The sequence below is a fragment of the Spea bombifrons genome, chromosome 12, assembly GCF_027358695.1.
Source record: "Spea bombifrons isolate aSpeBom1 chromosome 12, aSpeBom1.2.pri, whole genome shotgun sequence".
NCBI classification, from domain to species: domain Eukaryota; kingdom Metazoa; phylum Chordata; class Amphibia; order Anura; family Pelobatidae; genus Spea; species Spea bombifrons.
Genome location: NC_071098.1, coordinates 10,876,543 through 10,900,981, shown reverse-complemented (window position 1 = coordinate 10,900,981; position 24,439 = coordinate 10,876,543). Strand labels below are relative to the sequence as shown.

The window sequence follows — 24,439 nt, the reverse complement described above, 5'->3', positions numbered from 1 at the left end:
ACTAGGGAGCGTCTATAAACAAGCTGACTGTACTCAACCTATCGCTGCTCTCAAAAAGGCATTAGCCAATTCAGAGGGGATACATCATTTACTATGAGTTTGCCTCGAATAATTGGCAGAATTCACCACTAATGCTACCCCCCAGGTGATCCAAACCATCAAAGGTGATAGAGTAAAAATTATAAGTCATTCATGTTTTGGGTGAGACTTTAATTCTGCCTAAAGAATATATACATCACTACTTCTGCTTACGAACATGCATCGAACAGATCGAAACATATGCAGTGAAAGCTTAATGATCGTGACTGCTCAGAGTCATTTTTCATGTTCTAGGGCGAGCGAAAGAAATGAAATAAAAGCCTCAGGAAGAACTGGAAAGATTCTCTTGATACAAGTGGCAAGAAGGCAAAGAGTAACGGAATCTAGAACGTTTACCTTTTAAAGAGGAAAAAAAAGCAATAAATCAATAAAGACTCATCAAATTTAAGGCAGCTAACTTGTTGCCCATATCTGTCCCCCTAGGCTTCTAATACAGTACGGCAAACTCATCAATCATCCAACCATCTGGTGGACCCTTCGCACCAATGCTGTAATGGAATTAAATTAGCATGGAACATTTATCTTCTGAAGATCTTGAGTGCAGTCATGTCTCATATATATATATGCCATATGAAGGCATTTTTTTTAACAACCCCTGAAACACTTTTTCCCCCATCGTACTTACCATCTTGTAGGGTTGGTTGTGGGCTTGGGAAATGGCTGCCAGGTTTATCTGAAAAAACATAACAAATAAAAATGGTATTAGAGCTGGTTTCTGGTTAATACGCTAGAACAAAGGATGCAACCAACAGTATAAGCTCACTACATATTCATAATATCCCTCAACACAAAGAATTAGAACCACTGTGCCTGCTATTTAAATTAAAGAAAACCCCATGAAGTAGTTGGTTCATGCTTCAGAAAAGTGCTTAAGGTTGCCAGCTACTTAGAGAAGAATTAGATTGGAACTCTATCCCACCTCTCCAAGGAATGCCTCTGTACACATACCAGGGTCCTTCCTGCGGACGGCCGCTCACTATACCCATTTGTTACACATTCTTTTCTGCATTCTCTGCTTGTAAAGGCACATGTTGGATATCCTAAATTGAAGTCCCTAAGTACTATGTGAGTGCTACTAAACATGGAGCAAGGGTGCAGAAATGCCAAACTCAAGGAGCCAACAGTAGGGCAAGATCCATGTACGTTTACTATTGAATCAAGCAATATCTCCCCACACACACGCAATTTACACGCAATTTACACAATCTGGCCTGAGTAGCAATACTATCAAAAGCATTATTGTGTTAACCATTTGGGGGCCCAACATCTGTACAATGCTTGTAGGCTCAGGAAGAGATTTAGTAGCAAAAGGTTAATATTCAGTTCTCACGAAGACGTATGGGACTATCCTAAGGAAGTTAAGAAGGTTGTGCAACAAAAGAAATAGAGATTAAAAAAAGTTTTCAAATGACCCCATGTTACTCTCAGGAGCCTACACAATTTGGCTCAGGTAGAATGCAACTGATTTTTAGGAACGCCTTATGCTAAGAAAATACTACCCTACCACAGCAAAATAACCCAGCGTGAGTGGCGTTACCAAGAGTACCGCTTAATATGAGCCAGTACACGCAAGAGACGGCCGGCAAAGTCTATGCTCGGTAAAGCAAAGGAATAAAAAAAAACAGCCTTCCCAACCATTCCATTTTTCATCAAAACCTTTGTTAATGCTAACTGAACTACGCTCTACCCCACTGTGAAAAAAAATGGAAACATTACGACGGGCCGCTGGTTTAATCAGTTTTACTTAGACATATCCCGTTTATGGCAGCGGAGGAAAACATTTGCATATTATGAGAATTTATAGGCATACAAGCCTGCAAATATTATTGGTTATAAAGAGACATGTTTAAAGCTGCTATCGGAGGAGAGGGGAGTTGATCCAGGCTGGGTGCCAGCGCACCGTCATCCTTGTATTATTAATAGTTGCATTTTTAAAGGAAAAAAGGTCACTATAATTTCTTAAAGATATTAGCATGTTATAAAAAGTTTGGGAATCTAAGATTTCATAAACGTAGATAAATCTATTTAAGAGCCGTAATATCCCAAATATTAGTTTTTTTTTATGATGCAAAGATATAAATATGTTAATTCTAAGCCTTAAAAATAAAGCATTTCTTAATCAGGAATCAGTGGTTCTTCTGGTTTCCCTTTGGTGAGGCTGCAGTAAACTAATGTAATAGATGCTATATGCTTACTTCATTCACAGAAATGAGAAGAAATGGTGGAATCGTTATTAATGTGCTTGGCTCACGGGTAATGGTGAGAACGTGAATTTACGTAGCTCGTGAAAATGATTCTATTGAAATATGGGCTTTTGTCATTGAGTCTGACAATTATTTTTCAAACTAAATGAAACACAAAAAGATTGGATTTCTGCAGTGCTTACAGCTAATGCTAAAACTTTTGACTGAGACATCTACATTTTTGAGAGTTCTATATAAAGAAACAGTGATTATAGGAATTGCCTGTCAACGGAATCAAGCTTCTTCTTGAGATGTTTAGTGTGGATCCATATACACTTTAAATGGGCTCGTAGAGATCTGTCCCTCACAGATTAAAGGTCTGTCTCGGCAGCGAGAGGGCAAACGATCATTCAATTAATTGAATGCCTCCAAGATCTTTTGCCACATTGGGCTCGGAAAAAAAACTAGGTCAGTAGACCATGAGGAAGCACCTCCCATGTAGAACCTCAAATCCCACCACAGAAAAAAACCCATGGTTATGAGAAGCAAGCATCTATACACACAAATCACTTCCAGCAAGAAGCTTATGAATGAACATTGAAATCTCTGACCCTGGTGTATTGTCCACACTAAATCCCTCACGTACGTCTACTATACAATGCTTAGCATCTAAACAATGCTTAGCATCTAAACAGAGGGGTAAAGGGGCTCTTGAACTGGCCACACCTACAGTTATTGAGGAAAAGAAGGACGGCAAATCCGAGCGTGGAGGTGGCAAGCAGGATCAGGCATATGTTACAAGGGATCATAAAATAGCGTACAACCAGGGAGACTTTATGATGATAAATTCGGTCCCGCTCAACGGCTGGAGCAGGGTAGTGGCAGCCAGTCATGGCCAAAGCGTTGCGAGGTCCGTCTATATTCTCCACAAACCAGCTTTAGATTCCATCCAGATTAATTATTGACAATGAGGGTGGAGAGGGCATCTAAAACCCCTTCTGTGCGCACAAAGTTATTTCTCTAGCAGTTAGGACACCATGGTATACTCAGACCAAGCCAGCGTGAGTAAGGCCACCTGTGATCAAGAAGAGTGTTTTTGTAGTATGTTTGTAGAGTCCAAAGTACAGGGGATTCACAAACTCATGTGCCTTTGGAAAGTTCATGCAGCCCATTCCACAGAACACTGTACATCCAAATTAGCTCTGCATATCCAGGCAATGCCACATTCCGTAAAGATCCTCGGAATCAGTAAGGATACATGGTAACAAAGATGAATAAGCCCATATTCCCTTAAAATGCCAAGGGAAGTCCTGTTATAAAATTCATTAGCCGCTTGCTCCTTCAATGACTTATATTAAAACCCAAATGGGGCAGACACCAGAAATAATAGGAAAATGTTAGGAACCTCAAACCCAAGTTGTGGTAGTGAGATCTTTCTTTGTTCTCTTAAATATAACAGCACCTGCATTAAGGCTTAAACGTCCCACATGCCAAGATGCCAGAGATCATTAAAAGCTTTTGTTATGATTAAAGTTCCTTGCTGGTCCTTCTTCTTTTGCTTCCGAACTGACTTCCTATTACTTTGTCTTCAGCAATACACAAAAGTAGCATCCAGAGCAATATACTTTCACATTCCGCTCAGTGCCCCTGCTTTCTTCATCTCCTCACACAGGCAGAGCTGTCCACCCCCTCTATCGGTATCACTCCCTCTTCTTTTTTAACACCAGCAGATACAGTTCCGTCACTGCGTTCTTCAGTGGTCTTCCCAGGCAGCTTAACAACCACCACAGAATTCAACCTTCATAGGGTGAAGAGGAAGTTCAGACTCCGGGCGCTCATCAAAAGCAGGTCCTCATATAGAACGCTCACCCATTCATCAGATAGCCAGACACGGAAAATAAAGGCAGAAATGCTATGAGGAGCAATCTGGAGTAGGGGGAGGGTTGGCAGATAACTGGAGTCTCTTCAGGGTCTCGTATGACCGAGCCCAAAGCAAGCCCACGAACGGCACTCGGATGTGAACACACAGGCAAGTTTGCGTGAAGGTAAATAGTCTCACCTGCAGTGCTACCTCACCGTCATCTGGATGTTTCCATACTACCGTACGTCTTCACGCTTTAAGTTCCCTTGAAAATTCACTTAATCCCTATTATAAAAAACGGAAGAAGTTTCCCAAAATTCCAAAAGAGCAACTGGATTTCTGTAGGCTGACAGGTCCACTTGTGTCTCCCTCCAGTACCGATCGTGTTCTGGGACTCCGTATTCTGGAAAGAAGCTCTAGCCCTCTGCTTGTCAGAGCGTTCCTTCTCCGTCCGATAGGAAGATGTAGAAGACAGAAGCAAAAGAGAGTCTGACAGGCGGCTACAGACAAAGAATAAATGCTTTGGGGAATTCTCTTCGCAACCTCCTCAGGGTCCTTGCATGTGCACACAAAAGCAAAGGAGGGGAGGGGGCTGAGCAGCTATGTGACAGGGGCGGGGGGCCACCGCTTCACCAACACGCTCACACACCGCGCTCCAGCCACGCCGACACGAGAGCATGTACCATGCAAATATAGCGAGCTCCGAACACCGGCATCCGCACGCAACTTCAACTCACCAGAACATTTGTTTTTCACACTAACAATCGTTTACCGTCTCGAAATGCTGCAAGCCAGTGGGCTCTTAGTATCCGTGTCAGCGTAGTTCCTGTGTCTATATTAGAATTCATCAGAAAGACTTAATCATTCCATCAGACTGCGATTGCTGGATCTCTTATAAGAGGAAGAGCACAGTGCAACCCATCACGAAAATCAATATTATTATTATTATCATTGTCTACGGAATTTTGCTATTGTAACAAGTAACAAAGGAGGCAGAACAGATGGGCTGAACATTGTTAAATGACCCGCACAATGCTTTTTTCTTTCTCTCACTTTTACAATACCCCTCTGCTGGATTTGTTTATGTGATATATCAGAATCCACTGATATTAATAACCTTCAATTTATGCAGAGGTCCAAAACCCCGGCTTTTCAAGGTTGCATTTATTTTAGCAGTCGACAAGTAATTTATCTTTTAACTTGGAAGTTTATTTAGTTTATGAAATTCTAATTATGGTATCAAACAAGAAGACAGAACATATGTTATAGCATCAGCTGCCCTGGTCCCCAAGGAGAATAACGATATTAACAAGCAAATAAACACCAGTATCAATGACATTCAGGATGGCTCCACGTGTTTATGGATCTATCCCAGGCTACCGGTATATAGACTATAGTAGGATATGGACTTTTTCCCCCATATACTAGAATATCCTGGCAGATCCCCCATACTAAGATGTATATTATTCAGAGTGCTTGTATACATATGCAAGTAAAAAGTAAAGATAAATAGAACATAACTTAGCAAGATAAAGAAACATCTCTATGTTTCAAAAGGGATTTCCAGAAACAAGTCCTGCTTGTATGAGTGTTAAGAAGAGAATATGATAGTCCCTGGAAATTTGTCCATTCACTTATTGGGGCAAAACTCTGGGACTTTGGGTATATATTTATAAAGACCTTTTAGTCGGTAATTCCCTGGATAGAAAATGCCACACACAACCCGTCTGGCTTCTATCTATACATACAAGCATATTACCATATTAACCATATTACCAATGACAAAAGGCATGGGTAAGATATTGTAAATTAGAGACAATAACTTCCCCGACCCCTGTCAGACATAAATACGCATCAGTATAAACTTTACCCAAACAGAAAGTCTACATCTGCCCCGCGTAAGTACATTTCATAATCCAATCTATTAACCGTGCGAGGAAATTGCTAGCAAATCTAATGCTCATGGGTAGCCCGGACTCTTGGAGACTTTATAAACCAAACTTCATAAATATAAACCATTGCCTTTTTAATTTGCGTTTCACATAAAACACGTTCGCTTAAATAAGAGACTGACCAAACAAAATCTCAAAGAAGGCATTTCCAGTAACACGCACCATTTTTTGATCCGTACATTTACAATTAATTCTTCTAGCGTAGTCTATAAGTGAGATATTATGTTCTACCCGCTAATAAAGCGAGTTCTATGGTTCACATATATATATATTTTAAGAATATTTTGTCTACGGCAAGGTGTAGGACAATATTAATCACCAGCCATGCAGTACCTGTAGTTCCAATAGTAAATATGTAATTATGGCCTCTGGAAATACCAGCGATAGGTTCTAGTACATCTTTAATGATGTATAGAAGGCACGCTAATCGTTACGTTAATGGCTTCACCCAATCTGCATGTTTTCATGCCAGGAAAGCAAAGAATCGGCGTGTCATATGGAAAACCTAATTCTTCGCTTGTTGAGGTCTGAAGGAAGCGGTGGAGGGGAGACAACAGCAACACCAGGGAACTCATTACTACTCATCTGTAAGCGTGAATCCAGCGGCACGCACCCTTTCATATCCAGCGCTGCTGTCAAAACTGAGCGCTCCAAGGCGGGAGGATATAGATAACTTCCACCAAAAGAGTGCGGAGGTTATTATACTTGAAAAAAGGTTTCTTACGCGCGCCTCCTGTTAATTCGGTATTTGCAGGTCTCCGTAGCATTGCTATCGTGGTACGGAAACACAGGGTACAGACAGTAACAACAAACCCACTCGATATTACATTCTCAAAGCAAAAAGGATTTGTGGAAACGTCATTTTCTTAGGCAGGAGGGTGAATAGATGAGCTCATGCGTGTAAAATGACATATCTACACACGGACGCAGAGATAGAGAGACATGTATAGCATGTACCGGAATTATTGGAGTATTTGGTGGATTTAATTTCTCTAAATCAAACATTTACCAAGCCTGGCCCACCGATAAATGATTCGGTAGAAATATTTTACTAGTCAAGTGAGGAGAGGTTCCGGTCCAACCGGTATCCGCAATACAGAAAAGGGCTGTTTCTGTCACTACTCACAGATGAACATCGATGTATTTCCCAGACACATCCTATTGATTGTTATTCCCATAAATAAATCCGAGGAGAGAGAAAGAGAGCTCACGTGACTGCTAGGTTTTCCCCAGAGTGACTGCCACTTACAATCTTTTCTTATTGATGTTTATGCAAACTGGGTTTACAGCACAAATATATGTAAGCCCACGTCGGGGTAATGTATTAAACACGCATACATTGCCGTTCAAGTCATCGAGGCGTTACTACTACCTCTGCAGACTACGGAGCAGCTCCATTGTCTGTTGGTTGCAAGACACATATAATAAAGAATTCTCCGTGTATTCCACCCGGACAGCCTGCTAGATTGAGGTCAATGGGACCGCGCTCTCCACGGGATCAAAGAATATTAAAACGCGGCCATTAAGAGTGGCAGAAGGATACGGAAAGGGTTAAGACGATTCAGTTTTAACAGTAGCTTTCAAGTCGAGAGCAAATCTCACAGACTCAAGTCACATAGGAGCTGCTGATCAGCTGTCAGGCAGTAATAACTTGTGCCAGAATTGATAGATAAGGGGAGAAAAAAGAGGTGTGAGTGAAATTTTGGTGCCTGAGAGAAGAAAGTGTTGATAACTGAAGTTCTTTATCAAGACGCAGGACACGTAGCGCGTGGGCTTTAATATGCTTTAGCTCCCGTTTGCCGACTCCAAGCATGACCTGGAATGTCCTCGCCTCTTAATGCAAGGAAGGGTCCCAACGCAACAGTCGCGCAACCAGGTGACGGAACCCACAAGTTTGCCACATTATTTGGTACTAGAAGACTTAAACAACTTTAAGTAATCATCGTTCAAACCGTTGAACAAAAAGGTTACTTTCTAGATCAGCTACCTGCCGTCACCCTGTAATATTCAGATAAGTGGCGGGATTACAATATTTTAAAACTTTTAAATTTAAAATAATAAAAAAAAGAATTTATGCAAATACAACATATTCCTGACGATTATGCTAACAAGCGCTTAGATTCAACCACTAACCCTTATTAATATAATAGATATGTGCAAAAACATATAAATCTAAAAAAAAAACAAGTGTTAGAGGCGTGCAGCAAGTTCACTTCTTTAGTGTCACCAAAAAAGGAAGAAAGCTAAAAATACACAAATATTTAAATATGCTCACGACAGGGCTCCACTTAATTCACAGTGTACCTGTAGAAACAAAAAAAAAAGGAAATAGCAACAGAAGGCTTCGGGTTTAAAACCCTGAAATTTGGTGCGGAAAAATGAAAATCTGTAGCTACACATTTATGTAGTAAAGGTGTAGGTATTGTACACGCGGTGTCATCTGTTTCCATAATGGGGGGGTTCATAATGATAAAGATCATACGTAGGGTTAGCTGGAATTATGTAAATCAGAAGCAAAGTGGTGAGACATTCAAAGAAATTGTTGCCCTGAAATAAATTGGTTCTGCGTTATATCCTGAATGCATACAATAGTGGCTTTTGTGGAGTTTTTGCTTGTACAGATTTGATTCACTCCAACAAGATTTCGAACACAGTATGTGCTACGAATGGACGCAACAGGCGATGCTATCTGAGCCGCGTTTACCCCGATTCCGGGATTTGCATGTAAAACAGAATTTATCTTCAGTGTTATAAAAAAAAACAAAAAACAAATATTGCAGGGAAAAAAAACGTATAAAGTTGATTCTCCTAAGACAAATTCGCAATCATGGCAGAAGCCGTGTGATTTAACAATATCGTGAGTGCCTCTTAGTGGTTCAGTTATGTTCTGCAAGAATGGTACGAAAACTACATAGAATATATACGATGTAAAAAAAACAGGAGTATTGCAGAGTATGCGGTGATACCTTTGTATTGGACTAACATAATATTTAATAAAAAATGTTTTTTGACATTGTGTCTATTGGACTAATACGGCTTAACCCATCTACATTATATATATATATATATATATATACACATCCACACACACACAATACATATATATTCATGCTTATTTGGTGCTTCAGCGATACGGCTTAATAATATCTATCTTCCTCGTCACGCTCCATGCTCCTAAGGGAATATCTTTCTGGGGGTCTTGGCTCGGTCTACGGCTCTTTCTCCTAATATAAATTTCTTTGCACCAGCTGAGCCCCTGTCCATGTATTAGGCTATTAGTTTTGCCACTAAGTGCATTTATTCTGTGTGGCCTGATTACCTCATAGGCATCGATGTCCGTGTCACTACACAAGCATTGAACAAGCCCTCTACAATATGTTCTAATTATGGTGTAAGTGCGATGAGACAATAGGAGATAATACAGGGGAGCTCTTCCTTCTCGTAATTAAGGGGGAAAAAAAGCCTTACAATTTATCAGACAAAAGAAACGTTAAAAGCAATCCATTTAGCAGAGAAATTTAATTCTATAAAACAAGGGAACATAATTTGATCACTCGATTTACATTAACAGATTACTTCCCTGGAGAAAGCAGGGGGTGAGGGGAATGAGGGCAATTCTTTTGGGACTATACAATGCTGGTGGAACCTGTAGGGTTATTGCTTTGTCAAGAGACACAAGGGGTTAAATATTGCATCTGATCCAAAACACCACTGTTGGTAAGCAGGACTTAGGCCCACCAGCTAGCCGAGTCATCAAAACAAACAACATTTACCTTCATTAATAAATATACTAACAGCAGACCTTAGGACTCCCCTAAGGATATTTTAAGGACGTTTCGGTGACAATAACCAATCTTAAGCAAAAGCCCATTGATTCTTAAATGTGGTTTGCAAGTAATCCCAGAGGAACAGACCAAGGACATTCACAGTAAGAAGACAAGCCTGGTGATCTTAGTGATCTTCTGTGCTTTCCCACGGTATTCTTCACTTTACACGGCGGAACTAAAGCATTAATATAAGACATCGAAAGTACCAAGGGAGGACCGCTGACCAAGCCTGGCCGAATCTAGTAGTGAGAAATATATCATAAACGGGTAGGGAGATGTTACGATTGTATCCTGGAGGGAGCAGACTTCGCATCTAATTTTCAGCTTTGACTGGTGCTGCCGGGTATGTTTTTTCCACCAATTTGCACAAAATCACAACTTAAGAGTAAGAGATTGGTGTTTATATATGTGTGACATTAAAGAGAACGGCTGCTATGTCTTTTGGGTCCTGTGGTCTTCCAAGTAACAAGCAGTCTTGGACGGACGAGTGATCTAAATCTCTCCGCAGAGCCAAAGCCACACATAACAAACCTTAACAGGAGACAATTCATCAACGATATACAGAATCGTCTCCTGCAGGCTTTGTGACCATGGCAGATGCACACTACGCCTCATGTCCTGGTATATTCTTGGCATGGTCTTCGAACCACCTGTTTCTGTCACCACCTGCTGGCATCAAATGACCTGCATGCTGAGATAATCCTGAAACCGTGTTCATTAAACTTCCTCAACTTGTTTTAAAGTCACGCGTCCTATGGAGGAGGGACAAGAATGAGTTTCATCTACAAACCTATCCAAGATGCAGTACAGAATATAATATTCAGTACTACATTAATCCAAAATCCTCAGCCTATGTGGGAAACCGATTGCTAAATATAAGCGTAAAATTAAGAAAACCAGGCATATCCCCGGGAATAAGCAATAAGGGTACAGAGAGTATAGGTAGAGGGGTCAGTTGTGAAGAGTTCTTTAAATACCTCTTAGAGAGAGCTTTTAGTATAACCACGTTCATTTATTAAAACCACCTAACGTGTGCTCTTGAGCTAATTCTTTTAAGGGACTCTTTTACCTTGGGGAAGCTGAGATATGTTGTAAAAGCTGGCAGAATAAGTAGCTCAATTAATTTTCTGTCCTGATGTTATCTCTCCTTCTCAAGAAGGTTTCAAGAACCAAAGCTAGGTGGTGATATTTGCATACTTGCTGCAGACAGTGGTCCGACCAAGATGAAAGGTCCGATGATTTCCAATTACCTGTTTATTATATGCAAGTTGTGTGCCCAAATCGTAGCCGCGATAAGGTATGCAAGTTTTAGTTAGAAGAATGATGGGATTGATCACTCTTGACTATTTCTTCTGCCTCCCCCAGTTCCAGATGGCACTTAACTTACAAATCCATATCTCCATGCATTTGTAGCAAGCTCCAGAGGTGGGCCATTTTTTTCTGAGGCTTTAAATCTCCCAGGGTAGTAAAAACCTAAATTAATAATAATTACCCAAGAAAGGAATAAAGCAGGCGATGAAAGCTCAGGGGTGGAGGCAGCTGCCGCTGCTGCTAGAGTGCTTGGAAATAAACACATTAGAGATGCTTATAGCAAGAAAATTGAGGGGGGGACCACGCGCATTAAGTCTTTAGAGTAGGAATGTCTCTGCCCTTTTCTTAAAAAGCCACAGACACCCCAAAGACAGGGTAGAATGCGCGTGCACATCAAAGACAACTGCTCACTTGCCGTCTCCAAATTAACCAATTTAGTGCCAGGAGATGTGGGTAATGCACTAATCTGCACACACTAACCCCAAGCAAACACAGAAGAGCATTTGGCCTTTACTTTGGTCAAGACGGTCATTTAAAGCTTATTTACGATACATTCATAGCAATGGTGAGAATGCGGCAGGTTGATCTGATTTCACACGAAGGACAGTAAAAGCCCCAAACTTGTGTGCAGCGTTCCCAGAACCCTATACTCAAAACTCACGGTTCAAAGTATCTTTATGTCAAGGCAGGAGTACCTCCAGTAACCAAACTACTGCGTGAACGTCCAGATCCTTGGCTAATATGACATTCAAGTATTTAACAGGTTAAGTATTTCTTATAGACTCTAGTTACTTTCTCTTACTAGCTAAACTCGGCTTGCACCATAATGCACTATACGTCCTGTGTCTACTAAGTCAGGAGTTGACATTCAAAGGTGGTAGGTAGCAATGGCTCCAAGATTGTTACATACGGCTCCTATGTACCTCATGCTGGCTCCAAAAAATATCAAGCTGGCTTCCGAATTTGTCCATCTGGCTTCTAACATCAACACAAATTTCTGAAGCTATGCAGCAAGTGTTGAGGCAAAATGTATGATGTAGATCCAGCGGTCACATAGTATCCACCGGCTTCTCACCAAAACAAAATGTGGTAAAGGGGTATGCTCCTAGTACATTGGAAGAAATCTTATTAATCAGTAATACAAAAACTTACAACAAACAGCAACATTTCTGAGAATAATAGAGAAATTCCGACTTCGACAGTAATGGAGTCCAAATAGGTCTCCTCGTCATATCCAAATATGAACAAAATAACCCAATGTCCCACTATGACTATACATGAAATAGTATCTACAGTATCATAGGGAAATGTATCCAACATAAGCCCAATATAATGTAATAAGAGTCACACTCTAATTTTGTTGGTAAAGACTGTTCTTTACCCAAATTAGTTCATTACTGAACCTAATTACAGGTGTACGATAAATGCCGACAAACGAATCATAAAAAGAGCAGGCTACAGAACTGTGAAATATTTTTGAGCTCTTCCATAACATTGGTTTTTTAATATGGATTAGACTTTGTAGTTTGATACATTGTGCCCGTGTACACTTTTTCATTATAAAATCAAAGCTCCCAGCACATTCATCCTATACCGGGAGCAGCAGAACTGTCAAGAGTTGGGAAACGCAGGAGATTTCAAACAGTAACATTAAAAAAAAGTGTCAAACGGGAGAACAAGGAACGGCGGCTGAAACTCGAAGGGAGAGCGAAGGAGGAGCTTTGATATCTATAAATATCCAAGTCGGGAGCCGTGCCACCGAAAGAGCAGCCATGGCAGGATGGAAGGAGGAGGAAAGATGGCAATTAACAAGATGAGGAGTAATTGGTGTTTGCTAGCTAATGTTTTCAAACTGCAAACAAAACCTTCATACAAACACACACCAAGCCAAGCTACGGTGTAACATTTTCAGATATTTCGTTTAAGACATATTTAGACGTATTTTCTCTAATAAAAATTACAAGTGCAGCTCGCTAATTGATATATTTTGGAAAAAGCACAGTGTGAGCGCTTTGTGCCCCTGTCCCTCCTCCCTTTCTTTAAGGTTTACACCGAACCAATTTACTTGACAATAATGGCTTGAGAAGGGAGGTGGGGGGGGGGAATCCCACTTTGGATTCTAATTATTTTCATTTAACACTTGGCAGAGCAGCGAACTTAACCCCTGCTGTGATCGGGCCAGGGAGACAACAAAACACGGAAAGAGGGAATGAGAATACAGATGAGGCTGCAAAGGTTTGCCGCAGGTTACTACTGTACAGGTTGGTAAGAAGCCACTGGCTACAATGGAGCCCCTTAACCCTCTGGGTGCTGGAGACCTTAACAGAGGTAGGCTAGTTCATTTCAGTGCTGGTCTGTATATCCCTCTTTAAGACCCGTTGTCCTCCCCTAGAAGCTTGGAATATTTGCTAGGGCTTCGCCATAATGTGTACAGAATACAGAAATGTGCTCCAAAATCAAATTGCGTAAATAAAATACAATTCATTTTAATGAATGTCTTACTGAGTGACATAAATTCTCTACAATATGTCACGTATAGACTATTAGTACAAAGCCATGCCTTGGGCACCACATCCTAATGTAAAGGTTCCCTTTCGTTAAGAGATTACCCACAAAAGCATAGAACCGGCACAATAGAGGACAATGTAAACATGCCCTATACACCTTTCTACATCTAATCTTACGGATTCTTTGTGCTGAAATGTGTAATAACAGGTGAAATATAAATGTTAGTGGATCACCGGGCACAGAAAAGGCTTTTTAGCTCATCTATGGTTAAGAGATCTGTTCACTCCTCCGGCACTGAAGAGGTTAAGCAGTGTAACACACTACACGCACTATAATACAATTTTTAGGCAGCTTAAGCTGGTATTAATAAAACTAACCTCACACGGTTATTTCAACAAAACATTTAAATTACAACAATGTTTCCTGTTTTACCAATTTTAGGTTCGGAGCGGAATCACTGGCTGATGAATCGACTCCATGGGAATAAATGCAGGAAGGCAATCTAATTAATAAACAGAATAGAACGTAAGAGTGCCTGCATTACCATTTAAGATTTACTGCAGCTCCGCGTAGGTATTGGCAGCACTCGCTGGAATTAAAAGGTGAAAACAAAGCCTTTTATCTAAGTAAACAGAGTTAACATTTCAAATCTTTTTTTCAGAGATATTTTTTTAACGAAGACTATGGGAAAAGAAATTCTTCAATTAGTACTTTATCAATAAGTCAAATAATAAGTCTTTGGCTTTAAATATCAGAATGCTAACATTAATCCACATTAATTGCCTGTCTGCTTAATTACCCCTTGTGTTCACCACTGATTATTACATTATTAGTAGTAATACTATACTAATATACAATGTGTATATACAGAGAGCGTATATGATAGATAGATAGATAGATATAATTTGTATGGGGTGGCAGACATGCGCTTTATGTCCTATCCTCTCCAAATTTAATTTACTTAAAGGAAATGCATAGGTAACCCATACATGGAGCACAAAAAGGATCCTGCTATATAGATGCTTCCTAAAGTCCGGATAACTCTACACTCCCCCTGTTGGCTATTTGTGGAAGTGCAAGCAAAACACAAAATATTTTCATCAGAGGAAGGATATGAGATCCCACTTTGTTTCTACTATAAGAAGGGCTAACTTGTCCATTTAAACACTATAGTTAATGATACAACTTTTTTTTTTTTTTATCCCACTGCAACTTAGACCTTAATTAACCCCGGGAGTATTCAGCAGCTCAGGAAAAAATGCTATTTAGACGATAAAAAAAGGTTCTTTTAACAAAGGTTAAAACAGAGGGAGCCATAATAATGATCCAATACCTTCCAAAGGGTTATGATGTGGTTAGAGGTTATAAGAAGTTCAGAGAGCAGTCCTGTGAAGGTCGGATAAAAGGCTCTCACAGTCTAAAATATGACCCGATTTTTGAGATAAAACACGTTGCCCAAAACCCTGTGCGGACCGTGAAAATTAGCATGAGATCCGGCCTTTCCTTCAAAACAATTAAACACAGCAACAAGACGGTGTATCCAGTCAATTCTCGGGAGCTCTTTGTATTTCGAGAGAGCATTCACTTTAATCCGTGCGCATGGTATAATCATTTATTATATTCTTTATTTAGGCTTAAAATGAAACTTTAGGCAGTGTTAGATAGGGGACATACAAAAAGTGCGCGCTCAGGGGTGGAAAGTGGGGGGCCATGGATTGGCTTCCATCAAAAGACAGAATAATTTAATCAATCTATGAAACTCAAAAGCAATTGAAAATGATACAGGGCTATCAGAAGCATGACAACCCACGGTGAATTTGAGGCTTTATTTACAGGGGACGCTGGGTGGCGGGTTCATTCGAGGAAATGATTATATTATGTCATTAGCTCAGGCATCCCTGTGACCAAAAGACAATAAACATTGCGCGGTAAAATGATTTCAATTTCTTATTGTAATGTAACATAGGTCCGGCACCTTCCATTCAAAGTTATGATGCTCTGGGCGTTTTGATATTTGGAACCGAAGATTGCTCAATATTGTAAAAAAAAAAAAACCACCATTTTCATTACGGCAAGCCTACAACTCGAAATATTGCTTTAAATGAAGTGGAAAGTAAAAATAAATCATTCCCGCAGGAAGCACGAGGCTGTTCAACCTGCCAGAAAACGCAGCAGTGCACCCAAACCTTTCTGTAACACGGAGGCCAAACTCGACCACAACTGTGCGAGCAAGTTAGAGGTGGGAATAAGACGTGAAGTATTACTAAACCAGTAATGCCTGGAGGGAAAGAACCGCAGCGGGGAAAATATGTTAATGTCGGTGAACCACCTGCAGATCCACGCTGAATACATTACCTGTTGTCTGATTAACCAGAATATTAACATGTAGCAAATCCTTACATGACTCAGAACAGTCATTTAAGCAATGATTGTAAAACTACATTTTCCTTGGGATCCAATGGCGCTTCTGATGAGTAGCTCACTGCTTAGAATAATTGAGTATTTTCGGCTGAATGTGGCAGGATAGCTATTCCTCACTCTGCACAGCGTGCATCTGGGTTCCTTTTGTGCATACGGAGAATGCAGAAATTCACCTCTTATACGCTTCCGATTCCGAACACCTGCTCGTACGTTATGTTGGTGCAACAGTGACATCTGGTGGTGAAACTGTAACCTACATGTCGGATGCTATCTAAGGACACCTTCGGAGCAACTCGTGTGTTAGTGGTTATATGTAGACCAGGGGTGTCCAACCTGCGGCCCTCCAGCTGCTGCAGGACTACATCTCCCATAATGCTCTTTCAGCTAAGGGGCAGGCTGAGGAGTATGGGAGATGTAGTCCTGCAGCAGCTGGAGGGCCGCAGGTTGGACACCCCTGATGTAGACTATAAACAGTCTATAGTTGAAACTGATTCTTTTAATTGGGTCAACATATAGACATAAAGAGTTATATGAACTTTTGGGGCCTTAGATGTCTCTTCTTTAGCTGATACATTTATGAAATACTTAATACTTTGAAATATAGCTTAATTGGGGGCGGTATTTTCCTGCCTCTATACACCCCACCAGGTGGGATACCAAACAGAATCCAGCCCCTTCTTAAGATAGTTCATATGTATGCCTACCTTTACTAATATATATTGTTTGTATAGTTTACCAGATGAAAAGTAATCAAGGAGAATTGGACAACTTCTTGTTCACAGCAGAAATCTCAAGCGCTAACTGCAAGAAGTGATGTAAAAATACACTCTTAATATATTGATGTATTTATCAGTATATTTCTAAATACTTATAATCATAGCAAACTTCCTAAAATACTCAACCGGGACTGTGGTTAGCTGAATGCAAAAGGGCTTCAAATTAGACTTTAGTGGACAGGAGTAAGTTATAATGGGCAGGCAGTGGGTGGGGCGTGGGCAGAACCTGGGCAGGTCCAGAGAATGCCACACCCCTGCCTGGAGATTGAACAAAGTGATCCTGGGAGTCTGAGGAACCAGTGATTCACCCCGAGGCTCGTGGTCAAACCCGACAAACTACCAGCTCTTCACCCCCATTTCGTTTTAAACCACTTCAAGCTTTATTTTTTTTTATAAAGACAAAGATTTGTGACTCTTCAGATTCAGTTAAATCACTGATCATTTGGACCACAATTTCTCATTCATCCTAGGCTTCCCAGGGCTTATCAGCAAAGCATGTGGCAGGTCCATCCAGGCCACACAATCAACCTGTCTTTCTCCTGCTGTAACACATTAAACCTTCTCTTGGTAAAGCACAAGTTACGTCTATTAGGATAAATGAAACAGAGAGACATCCATTTAAGCCATGTAACAACATCTTAAAAAGGCTGCGCTGCTGGCCCAACTTTCGGCTTTGAGACCTACAGGAGAGGGCTTAAGTTTGCTCCTGACTGATGACAGGGAATCAGTGTTCAAAGGTTCAATTACTTTTATCCATTTATTTCTTGTGAGGAAATCCTAAAATACTGCAGTGTTGACGATGCCTGGGGAGCCCCTGATGGAACCTCAGGGGCGTAATCAGGGATTAAAAAAAAAGATTCAATCATTTTGATTGGCATCTTCTAATCCTTCAAAGAAAATAATACCCCACCTAGGACACCAACCCTATTATTTTCCTGAAACTGCTATTTATGTGGCATTTCACAGTTGTCTGCAGCCATTATTAACATACCTAGCAATAAAGCCAAAAAATATCACAATGAGCATTAATGGCTAAAGGCAAAACAAGAAGTGAATATTGTATATTGACTATGCGTATATATATATAGTCCCAGCAATGTATTAGTACTTAAAGCTAAAGTAAAAAGATTAAATGATGTCCACAAAGTGCGTAACTGTTGAGTTTAGCTGAATAATTCTTCATGTTTCAAAGCAATAAAAATCTATAGTTTTATATTCTATTTAAAGGGAGTTTACTGCAGAAAGAAGAGTGTCTCTGGTTATTTAAGAATGCGTTTTTAAAGGGTAAAATTCAAACGTGTGTTTATATATGCATATTGTGTATATGTTTAGACCAGGCTAAATATTTCTTTTTGATAAACTCATTCCCTCTTCATTTCCAGGATCTGTGAATACCACCCTAAGCTTTTCAGATTGCATGCTTCACTTTTCAAACAGTCGGATGACACCCAAGCCCTCCGCAATGTATTATTCAAATATCTGTGGGCATTATCCATTATCTTCCGCACAAGAGCGCATTCATATTTAATGAGGCCCACAAAAGCAAAGAACGTCACAGGCAACAGGTTTTTTTGTTTTTTTTTTCTCCCTGGGCTCCCGTCTTTTGGAAATAAAGAACAGAAGTGGGTTATTATGCTCTGTATCTCTTCCCCACAAGTTTTGGTCCATGAATAAACCATTAGTCTATTGTCTTCCCGGCTAACAAGCGGAGCGAAGTGTAAATGGCACAAGGCAAGATCTGAGGGTCTCCCTTGACAATGTGCACATAACCATTTAAGTTTTAGAAAAGATTTCTTTCTCAATATCACTACATCAAAGCTATCCATTAAACACATTGGTTGCATTAAATCTAGAGTTTATTTTGGGACAATTACTATTAATTTATTGAGTAAAATGCAATAGGTTGTGCAACAACTTGTTTTCCTCTAGCTTCAAAATGTCATACATTTTACAAGAATATATATATATATATATATATATACATATATATGCAGTATATACACTATATTGTCCAAGATGTCTTGGTATGTCCCCTTCAGCCAGTACACAAAGCAAGCTCCATAAAGACAAGGTTGGATGAGTTTGGTGTGGAAGAAAACTTGGCCGGCCGCACAGAGCCCTGACCTCAACCCCATAGAACAGCTTTGGGATGAACTGGAATGGAGATTGCGAGCTAGATCTTCTCGCCCAACATCAGTGTCTGACCTCACAAATGCTCTACTAGATAAACGGGGAACAATCCCAAAAGAAACTCTCCAACATCTGGAAAGCCTTCCCAGAAGAGTAGAAGCTGCAAAGGGGGACCAACTACATGTTAATTTCTATGTATTTAGAATACAATGTTATAAAAGTCCCTGTTGGTGTAATTGTCGATAGCATACAATTCTTGTGCAATGTTGGCTCCACTTTGCAGAGTTGCTCTTTAACTATAATCCTCATAACCTACTGGGCTACAAACGTCCTTCCCTTGGTTGTCCCTGGGTCAGTTATAGTCATTTTAATCAAATTGGAAGCTGTCTACATTAATAGATTGTGGGATTCTTTGAAATCGCTAATTTGAATTTTTATGTTCCTACTAATACACATTAGCATTTTATCACTACTGTGATTTTCCACCCACTGGAAAGTACTGATTCCACCATAAACGTCATTAATTTATTATACATAATCCACAATAAATCAATCGTGTAAGTGAAAGTTTAATCTTCCCCAGACTCCACAATGTCTTCATCTGTTTCATGCTGCTACTAGTAAATTGTTATACAAGAATGAGAGATCTGTCAGCATATTTACATAGTTGATGACTTTATGGAGAGACCAAGTTGTTCACTTGGACCATGGGAATTTCCTGGTAGCGTCTATGACACAGAGATATCTTACGGCTGCTTTTTAACAAAAACAATTAAGTTCCTTTAGCCTTTTTTGTGTCCTGCAGCGTTTCTTTGTGAGGCATTCTTGAAAGCTGTTTGAGCCTTCCGTCAGCCAAGCCTATTAGCCTATTCCTAGCCTATTCCTGCATCACTTTAACCTATTCTCCATCCAAGCATCATCATCCTAGCCTACTCCCCCATCTAAGCAGGGCTGGATACCCCCTCAAAAAACCATGATGTGAAGCGAGGATTAATCAGCAGAAACAGAAATATGCTAATATCTGTGCATGTAAGGGAGAGCAGGGGAGAGCTGCTTAGAGGCAGGTAAACACAGGCAAATGGCCCTGAAGTAGGGCCGGCCCTCCCATGGGTTAGACCCATGCTGCAGTTAGTGGAGGGGGGCATTGGTAGGGTAATTAATGTCCTAACAAGACCTAACATTTTAATAAAATGTTCAGAGAGGGTGTGTGTGTGTGCATGTGTATGAATGTATGTATTTATGTATATATGCATGTATGTGTAAGTGTATGGTGTTGAAGTGGCTATGTGTGTGTGAGATTGTGTTTGTGTGTGTATGTATGTATATACACCCCCATTCAATTTTTTGAACGGCACTGTATGTGTGTGTATGGTGTTAGTGAGTGTGTGTGCATGTCTGCAAGTGTATGGTGTTGGGAGTGCCTATGCGTGTATGTGTATTTATGTATGTGTGTATGTGAGGTGTTAGTGAGTGTGTGTATGTATATATGTGTAAGTGTAGAGCAAATCCTGGCCTCTGAATCTTTCAGTCTGCCTGCAGGTCTGCCCGTCACCGCCTCACCGCATATGATATCATACCCAGTCCCTCAATCGGAACAGATCTTTTTTTTTACGGCTGTGGCCTCAAATTAAGTCAGATGGCCGACCTGAAGAGCAGCCCCAGTGTGCTCATGCATTAGGCTTGGATGCAGAGCCATCTTAACACTAGGAATAGCACAGACTTTCAATTCACATAGTTGTGCCTGAGATCAGTGAATGAGAGAGTGGCAGATTCCCAATAATGCAGGTAAGACCAGTGCCAGTTTTTTAGGGAAGGCATACTGTTGGCACTACCCACTGGCAACTTCCACCTACCTTTCCTCTGTCTCGGCTCAGTTACATTCTACGGCTTTTCTACAAACGCTTCGACCAAATGCATTCTGTGTGCTCATGCTCATCAGCAAGCAATTCTTAACATCAACTAAAGTAAAAACCTAATTTATATACAATCGATAGAAAAATGACAATTGTTTAATGAATGAAGGAGCTTCCAAAATATCCCCTGCCTGCAATTCAACTAGTACAGGAACAGAATATGTCAGCTAAAATCCACTTATTTTATTTTTCTACAGGGTTCAATAAATGACAAATTAAACATTGAAACAAGTTGCCATGTAATACCGCCAAGGGACTTATTAATGTCTATTTCAGTGTCAGAGATACTCGTTATATTTGGATATCTGCTGTTTAATCTCAATGAATAATACAGTGGAATCAGGATGCTGGGATATGCGGCTATTAGCAGCTTTGCCATAAGAGGGCAGCACTGAGCTTCTATGAGCGTCATAAAGTGACATTCAATGTATAGAACAGCTTCATCTATCTGTAACATAAGGTAACCCAACTGATTTACATTGGAAATATGCATTTTTTTATGATAGGTTAATTTACAGATCCAAATCTACATAAAAGAACTCTAATTACAAATACATGACTGATTTCATAGCGTTGTGATGCGATACATATCATCTTACACTTTATTATTTGAATAGCATAGACCCGAGCAGTCAAGTACATTTCATTAGTATTATCTGATTTACTATGTGTACAAATTCATTTTTAGGTACCGGGATATCAGAATACATTATGAAAATGGGCAATATGACACTGCCTCCATATTGTTAACTTTCTAAATGCCAGAAAAAGTTTTACAAACTTGCAGACTATGCCTGGCACTAAAACGGTTTCATACTTTTAATGTCACAGAAGCATGACAAGTACCTCTTTGGATGTTGGACCTGGGAACCGTTCCTGAACCTGCGATATAAAAACCCTACAAAATATAAACCTTTCCAAGTATCGTTTCATGAGATAATTCACAGAACCTTGAAGAAAGGTTTTGGTATTTCAAGCAGCCGCTCAGAGTTGTGCGGAGAAAATGACAGAGGAGATCGCACTGCAGACAGTCTAGACTAAAAATCATCTCAAACGTCATTATCCAAACCCTTCACTCGCTCTTGCACTAGATTAGAAATCATTCTGCAAACTTCCACTCAATAGTTTCACAGAATGTACGGAAAATGTCACAATAGCGGTCTTCTCAGACACAGCTAACAAGTAGCTGCTTCTGAAGCTGGTTTCCCTATTCACGAAAATGTATTCTATTTTTTTTGTATTCATTTGATCAAAAATGTCATATGCACCATGGTAGATTTTTATAGTGTAACACATAACTGCATACGACAAATGAAAGGACAAAGTAAAAGAATAAAATCTTTCTTTAACCAACCCCGTCCGTAAGCTGTGAATGTACTAAACGGGAATCATATACCCCTAGCAAAATATTAGGAAAGTGTATGCATCATATAAAATACTTTAAAACTCGGTGAATTATCTTCATATTACCAAAATGTCACAATATAAGAGCAGTCTACAGTTTTTTTGTTTTTGATCTATACATTTGCTTGCATCTCTGTTGGACAATGTTTAAAAAGTATATTTTTCTAAAAAAGCACTTTTGATGATAAATGCAAATGATGAATCATGCATTAAATCATTACATTATTTAATGTTACAGATTGCATTAATGAATACATTATTCTGTACTAATCATGTGGATTTTTACGACACATAAAACAGAGGCATCAACTACCACATCCAAACCATTCTTGGTTTTATCCGATTTCATATGAAGATGTACCATGTTAATATACCGTCTATGTTCAGCCACAATTCTAATTTAATTGTCCCTGCCAGAAATGGATACAATTGATCAGAGAAATAAGTTGTAGACGATGACAGCACAAAGTAAAACATGGCAGAATTGTGAATATGGGATCGAACGACTGTGTTATGTGATTGGTTACTGGTTGGAGACCTAATAACTGCGGATGAGTAGACACATTGAATGCTTCATCATGAAGCGATGGGGGTGAAGAATGGCCATATGAGGTGCGGGATGACAGCAAATTACTTACCCGCACTAAGCCTCCTGTGCTCTACAGAAAGCAGGTGCATTAAGAAGGAAGAAAAGAAGAAAAAGAGTTAGTCTTGATGCCGGACATGAAAGCAAATAACAAAAACACTAATTAATCAGGGAAGTGTCCTAACAGTTGACCTGTTTATTTATATAGAGAGTGCAGCGAAGATGTTAGAAGCAATGTCTGTGGAACACCAGAAGGAAACCTTGTCTTCTTCAAAATGATACAAAGCATCTATTGATGATATCCAAAGTAGACCTAAACTTTCCATCGAGCCGCCTGTGCCTGCTTAAAGTGGCGGTATCACCAAAACATTCTGGTGTATAAACACCAGATCGAAGACAAAGCGAAAAAAATGACTCGTGGACTTCTACGTAAAACATGTGAAGAAGCTGAATCATAAAACTAAATGTGTTATCAAAAGGTATAAGCCGGATGTGCTTCATAATTCGTTAACAGACAAATAGAATGGATCAATATACAATAACTTGAGTACACATTTACACACACACAAACTTTTTTATGGTATTGTCCCTTTATGTACCAATTTAGACCGCACCCAACAGCGTATGAAAAGACTGCATCACCCGGGGCTATGTAACCCTATTTAAAGTGCTTACCAATAATCCTCGCCCAGTAAAGGCATAGCCTTAATTAACTTAATTATGTCAGTGTGGGCCGCTCTTGTGGAAGACTGACCCTCATCACTTAGAATTCATAGATGTAAAGCTTTAAATGGTCAACCCGGCAAAGATCGAAATACACAGAGACGCAGTTAAAAGGGAGATATAAAGGATTACAATGGAATTATATTTCAGAATTATCGATCATTTAGCCTCCCGATTATTTCGTTTAACATCATTCATCATCGGTTCTGTGGAAATTGTAGCTGATTCTCGGATTTGCAGTTTAACTTAGTAAGAGATCCTCTGCTTCCCGAGGCTCTCGTGCCAACATTAAAAAAAAAAAATAATGCTGGAATTTTAGTGGGAACATTTTCAGTTTTAAGAACTCAAACAAACATTATGTCTTCTCAGTTCCATTCTGCGATTTAATGTCACTCTCCTGGGTCACAAAGCCCTCCTCCGCTTTCCGCCTCTGTCAGGTCATGTGAGGACGACCTGATGTGTTTTGGTAAAAGTCGTACTTATAGAAGCCTTTTTAGGAATGATAATGAAAACACAATTCCTTCATATAACACAACTGTCAGAAAGCTTAGCGGCACTGTGTGGTGTATGCGTCTAAAAGGAAGGCAAAAGCGAAATGAGGCAGTTTCTGCGACTTGTACCGATACACCTACTGTGCCCTTATAAATGACCTGATTTGGGAATGGCTGGCAGCTTTCAGCCCAGAGCGCCAAGACCAGAAAAGTGTCCCGGTAATAAATGAAGTCACAGTATTTCTGACCACATC

The 24,439-nt window shown here is 40.0% G+C and overlaps 1 protein-coding gene across 10 annotated transcripts in view; it reads right to left on the bottom strand.

The window, feature by feature from the left end:
• Nucleotides 1-24,439, bottom strand: part of AGRN (agrin) — a 178,329-nt gene that overhangs the window by 104,620 nt on the left and 49,270 nt on the right. For 7 of the 10 annotated variants that reach the window (XM_053452512.1, XM_053452514.1, XM_053452511.1 and 4 more), the window contains exons 3-4: nt 23,024-23,044; nt 725-772 (exon numbers count right to left, since the gene is read on the bottom strand). In XM_053452512.1, coding sequence (XP_053308487.1) covers nt 725-772; nt 23,024-23,044 — 69 coding nt within the window. Of the gene's footprint in view, nt 1-724; nt 773-3,012; nt 4,626-23,023; nt 23,045-24,439 lie in introns of those variants that run through there. The other 3 variants (XM_053452517.1, XM_053452518.1, XM_053452519.1) reach the window with 2 other exon arrangements.